Source organism: Oreochromis aureus, linkage group 11 (genome assembly GCF_013358895.1).
Source record: "Oreochromis aureus strain Israel breed Guangdong linkage group 11, ZZ_aureus, whole genome shotgun sequence".
Lineage (NCBI taxonomy): Eukaryota > Metazoa > Chordata > Actinopteri > Cichliformes > Cichlidae > Oreochromis > Oreochromis aureus.
The window spans coordinates 31,916,237-31,928,361 of record NC_052952.1 but is presented as its reverse complement, the minus strand read 5'-3'; the positions used below and the strand labels follow the sequence as shown (position 1 = coordinate 31,928,361).

General features: G+C 38.3%; 1 protein-coding gene across 2 annotated transcripts in view; it reads right to left on the bottom strand.

Moving 5' to 3' along the window:
• Positions 1 to 12,125, bottom strand: part of crppa (CDP-L-ribitol pyrophosphorylase A) — a 55,009-nt gene that overhangs the window by 24,895 nt on the left and 17,989 nt on the right. For both annotated transcript variants that reach the window (XM_031758565.2, XM_031758566.2), the window contains 4 exons: positions 11,910 to 11,955; positions 9,780 to 9,877; positions 1,629 to 1,706; positions 1,439 to 1,531 (listed from right to left, as the gene is read on the bottom strand). In XM_031758565.2, coding sequence (XP_031614425.1) covers positions 1,439 to 1,531; positions 1,629 to 1,706; positions 9,780 to 9,877; positions 11,910 to 11,955 — 315 coding nt within the window. The remainder of the gene's footprint in view (positions 1 to 1,438; positions 1,532 to 1,628; positions 1,707 to 9,779; positions 9,878 to 11,909; positions 11,956 to 12,125) is intronic.

Sequence of the window (12,125 nt, the reverse complement as noted above, 5' to 3'; positions counted from 1 at the left end):
TTGGACAGACAAGACCAAAGTGGAGATCATGCACAAAGCTACATTTGGAGAAAACTCAGCATATCAGCACAAACACGTCATACTGACTGTAAAGCACAATGGTGGAGGGGTGATGGCCGTGGAGACCATAAACTCCGTTTACCAAATTGTTTTAGAAACAAATGTGAGCCCATCTGTCCAACAGCTAAGGTTTGGCATTCCAACAGTACAGTGATCCCAAGCACAACAGCAATCTACAACACAATGGCTGATTTCAGTCCATCACACTGAAGTCCTCACTTCATCCAGATTGAAATGCTGTGATAGGAACTTAAGAGAGCTGTGCATGAATTAATAAAAAAAGTGGGAGAAATTCCTCCAAAATAATATGAGAGACTGATAAAGTCAATCAGAAAATGATTACTTCTACGTATTGCTGTTAAAGTTGGTTCTAAAAGTTACTGAATTATGGTTGTTCCAGATGTCATTAGACCTTCTTCATGCCTCGCTGGCTTACAACATCTGAGGCAGCAGAGATGGGAGAAGGAAACTATTGTCTAGTTTCAGTGAAGCCAAAAATTATACAGGCAGCAGAACTGACTGTGTAAATAATGCTTGACGTTGAGAAAATAAAAATAACTTGTTAAACCAACTAGCATTTTTTTTATGTTATGCCCATTTACTTTATATGTCCATTGTAATAACTAAGCCAGTGTGCATACTTCTTATGGACACTTCCTGTAGATGCTTTCAAGGCAAGACTGTACATCACAGAATCAAGAGCAGGTTTCCCAGATTCTGTTAACTAGATTCCTGAACTGTATTTTGTTTTTTTAGGTACACAGTTTATAGGAGTTAAAAAGTTGAGAATGGCTGTGATGACTTAAGAAATGATGTGTTTTCCCCACATAACTGCACGCAAGAGCTGCTGTGCTGTCCCTGTAATTGCTAGCAATACATTCTTTGTCTTTTACTGGTTTACAAATATGTCTCTCAGATGACAACAACAAGAATACACGAGGTCCCAGCAAGGAATGGAAACAGAGTTGTGGGGGACGTAGAGTAGATTTGTATGTGAAATCACAGTAAGGATGGCTGCATCTGTCAGTGAGTGCACCACTTGGGTCCTGACTGAAATATGTTAATAAGTTAATGCCCTGAAATTTGGCATCAACACTTGTGGTTTCTGGAGGATGATTCTTACTGACATTTTCCTTTAAAACCACCCAAGGCTTTGACTTTGGTGGTTTTAATCAAATGTGTCAACAACATTTGGATGATTTTTCATTAAATTTTAGAGTCTTTAATTTCTCCCTGGATTTCTTTTTTTACATCTCAGATACCCCCATAGCTTTTCATCTAGTGCAGGAACCTAGAAAAATGCCACACTAAGACGATGGACACGGATTAACACTCTAACTGTGAGATGTACAATTGTAGGATCTACATCTCAACTCACCCAAATAACAACCACCGGGTGGAGAAGAGCTCGATTTTCTGCCTCTAAAGCCACAAGTATCGCCTCCACTTCAGACAAGCATGAGTCACTGACCTAAAGACGAAAGACAAAAACAAAAAAATTCATGACTGCTTACAGCGGCATTTTTTAATTTCACAGAGAAGTTGTAGAAAATAGAATAAGAACTTACAGAAACCTGAATGAAGTTCCACTCCTTTAACAGACACCTGGCGTTGTCTCCCATTAGATCTGGGACGACGTCCAACTCCTGTGAAAGAGAGATACCCTCATGTTAAATATTCAGCCGATCTATCTTGCTTGACTGATAAGATTTAAGGTAGGTCCACCAGTGCCAAAGTCCTAATGCATTTCAGTTAGAGTGACTGATCGACTCCAACGCTCAAAGGTCAAGAGCCTTCTGGTTTTTGTTTCAGCCACTATTTCAGTCATCTGTTGCAAGAGTACATCCACCTGCTTTTCTGCCATGAATCATTCCATGATTACAGAAAAAAGGCATATAAAAAAAAGAAAAGATTTGTGCCTAAAGATCACATAACTGAGTGGCTTATTTCCATCAACTGCAGTCAGAAATGTATTAGAACAAATGAGACAGGGTATAAAAAGAAACAATTTCTGGGCTCCTTATACTTCTGAACTGGCAGAAAAATTCTGTCATATGCAAAAAACGGGAACAGCAATCATACGTAAGTCAACTTAAATTTCATTATGCTGCAAATTGAGTTGAAGCCCGACATGCAGCCAAGAACTGTAAAAGCCTTTTTACTTAGAGAAATGGGACATTTAGGTTCTGATCTTTTCTTTTAATTTTGGCTCTGGCATACAAATAAAATGAGGCAACCGGATAGCCCACAATGTCCATTTTGAATTCATTTTTGTTGTTCCCTTAAAAATATAACTTGTTACTATAGTGTCAAACATTCAGGCAATAAACACAGAAATAAACATTCAGAATCTATGTTTGGCATTGAGATGTCGCTGTTCTCCTCATTAAAATAACTGAAAGTAAATGAGAATGTGAACTGGTTATGGGAACCATATGCTCAATGGTTAATTGTTCTTGAAAGATAACTGCCCCCAGCTTCAGGAGGAAAATCTTTTCGGTCCGATTTGCAGGGTTGTAAAAAAAATCTGACATGATCTAAAACAGGTTGGCCATGAAATTGCAGAGTAGATGTGTTTATTTTAGTTTAAACCTAGACAACCAAGAAGCCACAGAACCCCAAAGACCAAAAAGACCAGTTAAACAAACCAGAGACATACAGTTAATGTGAAATTTAAAAGTGTTAAGAAAGCATTCTCATTTTTATACCAAAATCATTATGATTGAAGCACAAATAATAAGGTATATCATACACATAAACACACACACACACACATTCTGACACCTTTCTATCAGAACCATTTTCAGCAATTTGAGCTACAGTATCTAGTCTGTTGGATCAGACCACAAGCTTCTCTTCCGATATGCATCAGTGAGCCTTGGCCGCCCATGATCCTGTCACTGGTTCACCACTATTCCTTCAAACAACAAGATGGTGACCACAGAATTGCTCAGTTCCAAGATTTAAAAGAGGAATCCACCTTTCATGAATAAAATAGACTCCATCTTGTAATAATACCTGCATTGTTTTTTCTGTAAGGTACAAAAAAGTACAAGGTACACAGACATCTCAATTCTTCAGCTTTTACTTTGTAACATTATTGACTAGCTATTTATACTGACTTTATGATACTTATGTCCAATTCTTACATAATTTTTTGTGTAAGAATAATACATTATTTATTATTTGTCGCATATGTACAAAGTGACTTGTATCACATACTCTTATCTTTTTCTTTTCTTAAACAAAGTTTATGTGCTTAAAGTCCAGATTCCAGCATGAAAGGTAATTATTATATCAGACACAGGTACTTTATTACATATTTAAGCTTGTGTTTGCATCAAGATGAAGAGATGCATCAAGATGACCTTAGAACTGAAGAAGCTTCTCGGATGAGAAGTGAAACGTCTTCAAGCAACTTAAAGAAGTCCAGACGCTTTTCTTTCCAAGCTTCTTAGACTACAATGACCTGGATGACTGAGAACCTTCACAGACATCAAGATGAAACATTAACAACAGCTGCAAGATACAAATACTGCTGACAGTATGAATATGGTACGTTTATTAAAGCTACCAGACACTTTGGCCCTAAAATATATTCAAAGATCAATCATCTAGTTTAAAAAAAACAACTTGTTGGCAAATTGCAAGCAAAGCTTAGAACCCATTATTTAAAACTATCTGTGGCTGACAGCCAAAAAAAGCACATTTGCTGGTATACTGTCTGTCCAATCATACTACTTGTTTTCTGTCTAAATGACAAATCCTCTTGAGTTGAGAGTAATTATCAAAAACCCTCACTAAGCTGATATGGATCTGAGGTTTCCCTTTGATGTGTACGGCATATAAAAATAACAACATGTGTCAAGATTAAACGATACCAGGGAGAAGAAAGAGGAGATCATTTGATTTGGAAAAAAAAAGTTTAATGTGTTTTTTTTCCTCCCATAAAACATCTACTTGTCTGAGTTTGTCTTTGTTTCGAATTTACTCCAATCAAATACTGAAAATGTGTTTTTAATAAAACAAGAAAGCAATAGTAGGGTATTTAATGACACTGTTCAATGCAGAGTAATTTTCTTGGAAGAGGTTAAGGTTTTTATCGCAATGTTAACTTTTTTCAGTGTATTTAGATGTGGTCACTTGAAGGAATCAAACACTGGATATACTGGACACAAAACTATTTGCATTTGTTTCATATTTAGTAAAGTAGGTTAACCTCCTATCACCTGGTGTCCACATATGTGGACATCACATTTTGGGTTGTCTAGACCAAAATACAAAATTTTGCTCTACAAGGGCCCGATATCCACTTACGAGGACATTATACTGCCACTGTTCTATCAAAATTTAAAACGAATGTCCTCATATGTGCATCTGATTTTTCTCAGAAAGAAAAATCATCCAAAAAAAAAAAAGAAAAGAAAAAAAAAATCTAGTAATTCTTTGTTTTTACATTCATCAGGTCCCATTCAGCCCAAATAGCAAAGAGAGATTAAAAATGCATGCCATGAAAGAGTTTGGGTCTTAGCAGGTTAAACAAAGGCATGTGTGCGCTGCATATCATGTCAATGACAGTATTAAGTATTTATAATGACAAAACAGCTACATTGTTTGGCCAAAATAACCACACTAGTGTTCAACAATCCAATGTCACAAATGTAAGTAAATGTTAGGAGGAGTTCAAGTATCTCGGGGTCTTGTTCGCGAGTGATGGGAGAAGGGAGCCGGAGATCGACAGACGGATTGGTGCTGCGGCTGCAGTGATGCGGACGCTGCACCGGTCCGTCGTGGTGAAGAGGGAGCTGAGTGTAAAAGCAAAGCTCTCAATTTACCGGTCGATCTACGTCCCTACCCTCACCTATGGCCACGAGCTGTGGGTAGTGACCGAAAGAACGAGATCGCGGATACAAGCGGCAGAAATGAGCTTCCTCCGAAGGGTGGCTGGCCTCTCCCTTAGAGATAGGGTGAGAAGTTCGGCCATCTGGGAGGGGCTCAGAGTAGAGCCACTGCTCCTCCACATCGAAAGGAGCCAGTTGAGGTGGTTCGGGCATCTGACAAGGATGCCTCCTGGGCGCCTCCTGGGTGAGGTGTTCGGGCATGTCCCACCGGGAGGAGGCCCAGGGCAGACCCAGGACACGCTGGAGAGATTATATCTCTCGGCTGGCCTGGGAACGCATATGGTGTTCCCCGGATAAGCTGGAGGAGGTGGCTGGGGAGAGGGAGTTCTGGGCTTCTCTGCTTAGGCTGCTGCCCCCGCGACCTGGCCTCGGATAAAGCGGATGAAGATGGATGGATGGATGGATGTTAGTATGGAAAACAACATCTGGGAATGTAAGAGCAAGTGCTTCTATTAAGGTTTTAAAAATATTCACACATTGGTGGTGGCACGGTATTTTTAGTAGTTAACATGAGAGAGTCTTCTTTTATACATTTTTTTAGAAATGTAAACTTTCTGTGATTAAAGAAATAGTTTGCTCCAAAACTGAATGTACATAATTGTCCTGTGTCCTTCAATAAAACGTATCTACTGTATGCAGACTGTTTTGGGATGAGCTACCCAGTTTCGTAGAGATATCAATCTTTTTTCTAAATTTAATTTTGAAAAACTGTGCAACAAAAGTGTTGCTGAGTTTTTCAAAATTAAATGTCTCTTTTCAGAGCTCGTGGCTTATAAAAATCTGAACATTGCAATGAGCAAGTTCATGGGAGAATTATTTTTCATACTATCTACAGCCACCACAGTTAGATAAGACTGTGGCTCAGGTGTGGGGTACACTGCGAGTGTTTACATTCTATCACGCCATCACAACCACAAGCTTCTCTTCATGGTTAGGTGCACGCTTCATTCTGCACTCTTCTTAGTCTTCATTCTTCACTCTTTGGTTGGCAGGTCGTTTCCACATGAGATTACTCACATCAAGGTTTACCACAAGGTACCACTGAGCTCCATTACATTTAAGAGATGCTCAGTTTTGGACATCTCTACAGCCAGTAAAACTGGGCAACTAACACTTAAACAAATCTGGATAGACATATAGCACCACAGGCCAGTGGAAAATCAGTAAATGTGATTTTGAGGTGAACTGGCCCTTTAAACTGCATCAAATTTATCTCTTACATAATATCCTGCTGAAAGAATCTCTAATCATATTTTTACTTGCACTGTCTTTGTCTCTTGCACACACATGCTGCCAAATCATCCACCTGCACACACATATCCCACTTATCCCTGTATTAGATTCAGGCAATGGCACTGGGACAAAGGTAATTCTTCATCTTCTGCTTCTTCCACTTGCCTTTCATCTCCCCCATTTTTCTTCCTCCCTCACAGACTCCCTGAAAAGGATGTATCTGGTTCCGAACACGTGTGCCGGAAAAACACAGCCCCACCGGCCACCTAAATACAGACGGGAATAGCTCTAATCAGCCGATCCAAGGAGGACAACATGACCCCAAATCCATCTCTGGGGCCCATTCCAGCACCAGACAGCAAGATCCGCTCGTTCTGACACCGGCTAAGGAGGGACTTGGAGCAAGTTTAAAGGAGGATGAACGGTTTGGATCACTGACAAATATGGAATCATGACTTGCAGCGTGCTGTGCCACTGCACTCCATTGTCTTCAGTAACGTGCAGAGAATATCTATACCATATCAAAAAATACAGGAAACACATTACTAAACATGATGCCATGTGTGGGAATCTCTACTCTAATGTATAGATGTGTAATAACTGATGGATGTGAAATTCCAGTGTATAATAAACACTATGAAAATACATTTGATGTAAATACAGATGATTCATAGTGTAAGAGAAGTGATCAGTCAACTCTTCTTCTTGAACTGCTTAAAGCCTACACGCATGGATTATTTTATCCTAAAAAAGTATTCATTTTTTCATTCTCAGCTGCTGCAATTCCAACAATGTGGAATTGTAGAGCCATAATTATTTGCCTTTGTGGCAGAGATGGAAATCACCTCACACCACACCCCAGTGAAGTACTAATACAGTACTTCACTCATGATACAATATAATTGCGATTTTTAACATTCTGTGATATTCGACTATTGAAAAAACATATATTTCTACTTGTCAATATCTGTTTTATCCAATAAGATACATTTATTTCACTTCAGTTATTTTTATGTTACAAAATGATATTGTGAATCATATCAGTCTGATATCAGTGTGTGTCTGAAAGGGGTAAAGCTGGCAATTACCTGCAGCCTGTTTATGATAATATTGCAATTAATTGTGATAAATTGATTAAAGTCACAAATTTGTTGTGGTCTAGTCTAGGGCTGGGTATCATCACTGATTTCTAGAATCGATTCGTTTCCGATTCACAAGGTCCCGAATCGATTCGATCCACGATTCGATTCAATTCGATTCGATTCGATTCGATTCAATTAAATTCGATTTGAATCTGGGAAATTTTGACAGTCAGAAATATTATAATTCAGATCAGTACATTTACATATTTTTGTATCTATAAAAAGGAAGCTGACACACGCAAGACTTTATCAAAGGTGTAAGCGTCACAGCAGATGCCTTTGTGTCAAAGTAGCTGAAGATAAAACACAGAAAAACATGAAGGTGGTTTTCCTGGCCTGGGATTTTATAAAAATATTCTGCAGTACATCAAAAACGAAAGAAAACCATTAATCAACATATGAACGTTACCTCTGACGTTACAGCGGTTTTATTACAGACACGGCTAAGCGTTTTGCATTTTGCATAATTTTAAAAAGTTTAAATTTGTTCAGTATTGAACGGCAGAAATTAGGTTTTCGGAAGTATGTAAAACGAAAAAAAAAAAAAAAAAACAGCGGCCGACAGCGCTGTAAACAACAGTAGACTTGTGCGTAACAAGCAAGCGAATAATGCAGAAAACAGATTTTTAGACGGGAAACTGTTCTTGAAGTACAGAGAGAGAGAGAGAGAGAGAGAGAGAGAGCTGTGCATGAAGTGTGATTTTATCATGGTGGAAGCAAAACAGTAAAGGATAACCTTTATCCAAGCCAGAATCGATTTTAATCGATGAATCGATTATTAAAACCCACCCCTAGTCTAGTCCAATCATCTTTCTCCTGGCCTTCTTCAGTTCAATCAGCATTCACACTGTGTACTTTAAATCTCACTGCGTGTCTGTCATTATCCTTTGCAGACAATTTTGTGCAAACCCACTTAATCCCTATCAGTGCCTGTCATCACTCAGGCACCATTCATGCCTCTATCTTCATCTCCACCACCAGCGTCTACACTCTGGAGTGTCCTGCCCTAATCCAATCACTGGGGTGCATTTTGCCAAGATGGGTCATCGGAGTCAAATTACCAAATACCTCTATCTAAATTCTGTACATTAATAAGTCATGTTCATTTCTTTTTAATGATCTCTCCTTATTGAACTATTACATTTGCGCTCAGCAACCGTTTTGCTCTATAGTTATGTAACCAGAATACCATATTATATTTTACAACTATTCATACTCTTAAAAATAATACTTTTTTTCCATCTTTCTCTCGCTTTTAAAAAAAATATATTTTATACTAAATTCTTTGTGGATTTGTAATCATAGTGTATTTTGGTTTCATGTAATTGAATGTTGTAAATTTGTTTGTGTATTGTGAATGTAAAAGCCCAGAAAGGGACAAGGGTTGAAAATTAGCAGCAGCTCTAAACTGTGCAGAAACTAATGACAGCACATCAGTTTCATGCTCCAAACTGGAATGTGTGAAAGTGCATTGCCTCTTTTAAATAAATAAATGAATTGAAACCAGCAGGTTGTGAGTTGATCCCCTCTAGTTTCTTAAATCAGTTTTATTTTACTTTGCTGCATCAATTTTTCCCACAACACTATTTTGTGGTATATTAACAAAAAAGACAACGTATTGTACGCAGACAATGTAAACTTTTTTTTAAACTGAGTTAATTAACTTTTGCTTGCTAAGAAGACATTTACATTTCTAATTTATTAGGCAACAATTATTTGTTTTCAAATCATCAGTCATCCATTAAAATCGTTAATTTAACGTGTTTGTTGGGATCAAATAAGTCAGCTACTTAAACTGACCACTTTGTTAGGTATATCTGTTCAATTGTTTGTTCAATTATTCAATTTTATTGGGTGACATATCTAGTCATCCAATAAAATGGAAGCCAGTCAGTGTAGTCAATTCAATAAAACATGCAGACATGGTCAAAACGGCCCACTAAAGTTCAAATTGAGCTTGAATCTGGCATAGTTGATGATATCAGAGGGGCTGCCCTGAGTATTTGAGAAACAGTTTATCTACTGGCCATTGTCTATCAGGAACAATTTTACAAATTAAATAGAGGATGTTTGCTATATGGACTGAAGGCAACGTGGGAATTTGATGTGCCCACAAAGTGGCTACAAGTTAAAGAGAAGGGGTCATTTGCTCTCCTGCGTGCAGAGTCAGAGGAGGAGGCTGGGGATGAGGGGAGAAAATGACAGGGAGGAAAGTTGCAGAGTGTGGAAGTCCCAGACAGGCTCCATTAGAGGTGTGACCACAAGTTTTACCACTGGGCCACCCAAGTGGAGCTCGCATAGAGTTTATGGGGAGATTTGAGGTATATGACAGGAGATGGATACGGGTGAGATAGAGGAAAACATAATGGTAAACTGGTGAGGCTCTTCAGTTTTGTTGTCATCACAAACAACACTTGAATGAGCCGTTACTGCCCATACGTACCATATCCAGAGCTGAAACAGCCTTCCGAAGAGCATCTGCCAGGTTCACAGCTTCTGCCAATCCACCTGTGATAACGCATGCTGATCGTGATAAAGTCTCTGAAAGAGAAGACATGCGTGATTTTATAAACTCCTGCACATACACAAAAAATGGCAAAACTCGGAACGACAAATAAATCAATCTTGTCACATTACAAGAGGTACACTTGACAAATTAACATGCAACAATTAACATGAATGCACTACAACCAGGCTTGCCTGGCAAATAATTAGGATTTGAAATTGAATATCGATTATCAAAACAGCATTGACTTAATAGTAGCAACATAACGATCGGTACAATTATCAGTGATGTGTACTAATAATTTTCTCTAGAGTTATTTCTGTAAATTGAAATCTTTGATGTCAGTTTGTGTGGGAAAACATAGCTTATAGACACCCAGACCCTCAGGTACTGGAGGGTACCATGGATAAGCAGCAGTTAAAAATAGGCAGCAGTCAGAGAAAGGCTCGCCCCCAGCTTTTGGCCATTGCTGTGGGTGGGAATGTGGACTGACAAGCAAATCGACAGCTATAGGTTTCACAACCAAACAAGTCTTCATTACAACAAAGCAAGCCCTCACTTCTGCAGATATTGCACCAATTTCTCATCTCCTTCCCTCATTTGTAAAGAAAAGCAGAAGATGCTTGAACTCCTCTACTTGAGATAGCAACTCATTACCCAGGAGCCAGTCAGTGGTCTGAATCAAACTGCACTAAAATATGGTAGGATCCATACACTCTGCCATAGTTTCAAAACAAGAAAATAAACTTACTCAAAGTCAAACTTCTTTCCTCAGTATGAAAATGAAAGATAGACTTGCAAACTTGTTCTACTTTAAAAGTTTATCAGGAGAGGCGAGCACCAAATGTTATTGCTAATTACATAGCTAATTATGACATTACACGCTGACACAGTACTGCGATTCTTGAGCTGACGCTTTCTATTTGGTAGTAATATGCAGTGCTCCTTTATTCCCAAGGGTCTGCCACACCAGGGCAAAAAACATATTAATAATATTGCATGCTCAAAATGCTAAAAAATAGCTATAAACATAGCATTGTAGACTAAGCCTGATTACTACTTTTCATAGTTATGACAATTAATTTATAGAAAAAAAAAATATTTCTGAAGTTTTATTATTTTTCCTGAATTCATTAAAGTTGAAGCTAACAAATATTGAACAGCAGCAAGTGCAACATGACTATCTCAATTTGACTTTTATCTTAATTTTTGTGATGGCAAACAGCGTCACCTACAGTGTTGTAGGCCCTATGGGGATTCAAAGTAGGACTACAAATCAAACTTAAAAGTTCATAGATAAAAATAACACAATTTCACAGTGACATTCATCCCATTGCACACTACTGCTGCAGCAAAAAAAAGTAAGACTAACTATATTGTTATCTCATTTGAAAGCCTTCTGTAGTGTAGCCATAAATGTTCAAACAAACAAACACACACACACACACACGCACGCACACACGCACACACACTCTCTGTGGTGGCTCTATGCGATCACACAGAAATGCAAACACAAACTGAAACTCTCGTCTGTTTCTCGTACTGACAGATATGAGAACTTTTTTCTACGTCCTTTCTAAAAATCAAACAATGAATTCATTCACTTCAGAGGCTCTGAGAAAAATCACTTATGTCATCATCAAACAGGTACTTGTTGGTCCAGGTGCTGGCGGGGTGAAATATAGTGCTGTGTTTATTTCCATTTCTCTGATTATGATAGTCTCCCTTGTCCTGACTTGCTTTCTATAGTACTCACTGACTGTGTAAATCCACAGTGTTCATCCCAGGCTAAACAATACTACAAAGAATTTCTTCCTTTGAAAACAATAGCCTATTTTAATTCAATGTCACCTATTCACAACTCCAGACCACACAAAAAGAGTGTAGACACTCCTACACTGCTTATTTCTGACCATTTAACCTGTGTGAGAAGACCTAGTGGAAACAACCATTCATGTCTACCTGTCAACATACACATTTTATATAAGTAAGAGGATGAAAAACTATTGTACTCTGTACTGTACATACAGGAAGTTCTATGAAAGCACATCCACAAAAGAAACTCACCTTTGATAATGGACTCTGCAGCAGCCAAATCCCGTTTGTAGGTCACCTGGAGGACAAAATAACTTGGGTTTATCCAGTCAGTTTACCCAAATGAGAGAAAGGAACATTTTATTTATGGAGATCTGTGCATATTGTTTCAGTTTTACATGCAGATATTTTTAGATATCTGCTCCCTGAAACTCACTGGAATCTTATCTGTGAGCTACACTGATAATT